At 64.8% G+C, this 549-nt stretch overlaps 1 protein-coding gene across 1 annotated transcript in view; it reads right to left on the bottom strand.

The window, feature by feature from the left end:
• The window catches only part of LOC118159073 (E3 ubiquitin-protein ligase BRE1B-like), a gene marked incomplete at its 3' end in the record, with an annotated part of 810 nt that extends 407 nt beyond the window's left edge, over positions 1 to 403 (bottom strand). Inside the window, exons 1-2 of the mRNA XM_035313710.1 lie at positions 243 to 403; positions 7 to 176 (exon numbers count right to left, since the gene is read on the bottom strand). Of these exons, the coding sequence (XP_035169601.1) occupies positions 7 to 176; positions 243 to 374 (302 nt within the window). The remainder of the gene's footprint in view (positions 1 to 6; positions 177 to 242) is intronic.
• Positions 404 to 549: the final 146 nt, after the last annotated feature.

Raw genomic sequence — 549 nt, 5'->3', positions numbered from 1 at the left:
CCCCGCCCGCCCCAGGCCCCGCCCACCTGCTTGGTGGCGGCCAGCTTGCGCTGCAGGTGCTCGATCTGCTCCTCGGCCTGCCGCAGCCTCCTCAGCGCCTCCTCGTCCGCCAGCTTCTTGCTCTCGCGCCGCTCCCGCTCCTCCAGCTCCCGCGCCCGGCCCCGCAGCTCCTCGGCCTGATTAGCATCTCGTTAGCGTCCCGGCTTCTAATTAGCGCCTCGTTAAGGGCCGCCGGGCCTCACCTCGGCCTTGCTCTTCCTCTCGGCCGCCATCAGCTGCACCTTGTCGCGCTGCTCCTTGGGCGCCGACTTGTACATGTCCAGCAGCAGCTTCATCTCCTTCTGGCTCTCCTGCGCCTTCCTGCTCATTTGCATATCATTAGCATAAGGGGGGAGGCGGGGGGGGCATCGTCGGAATGAGCCTGGGCCGCAGCGGGGCCCGCAAACTGACGCCGAGACGCCCAAAGGGACACCAAAAAGCCCCGAAAGTGACGCCAAAAACCCCAAATTGACAGCAAAATCCCCCAAAACTGACACCAAAAGCCCCAAA

The sequence above is a fragment of the Oxyura jamaicensis genome, unplaced genomic scaffold (assembly GCF_011077185.1).
Source record: "Oxyura jamaicensis isolate SHBP4307 breed ruddy duck unplaced genomic scaffold, BPBGC_Ojam_1.0 oxyUn_random_OJ66594, whole genome shotgun sequence".
In the NCBI taxonomy this organism is placed as follows: domain Eukaryota; kingdom Metazoa; phylum Chordata; class Aves; order Anseriformes; family Anatidae; genus Oxyura; species Oxyura jamaicensis.
The sequence above is the reverse complement of the archived record's forward strand: the minus strand, read 5'-3'. Positions and strand labels throughout refer to the sequence as shown.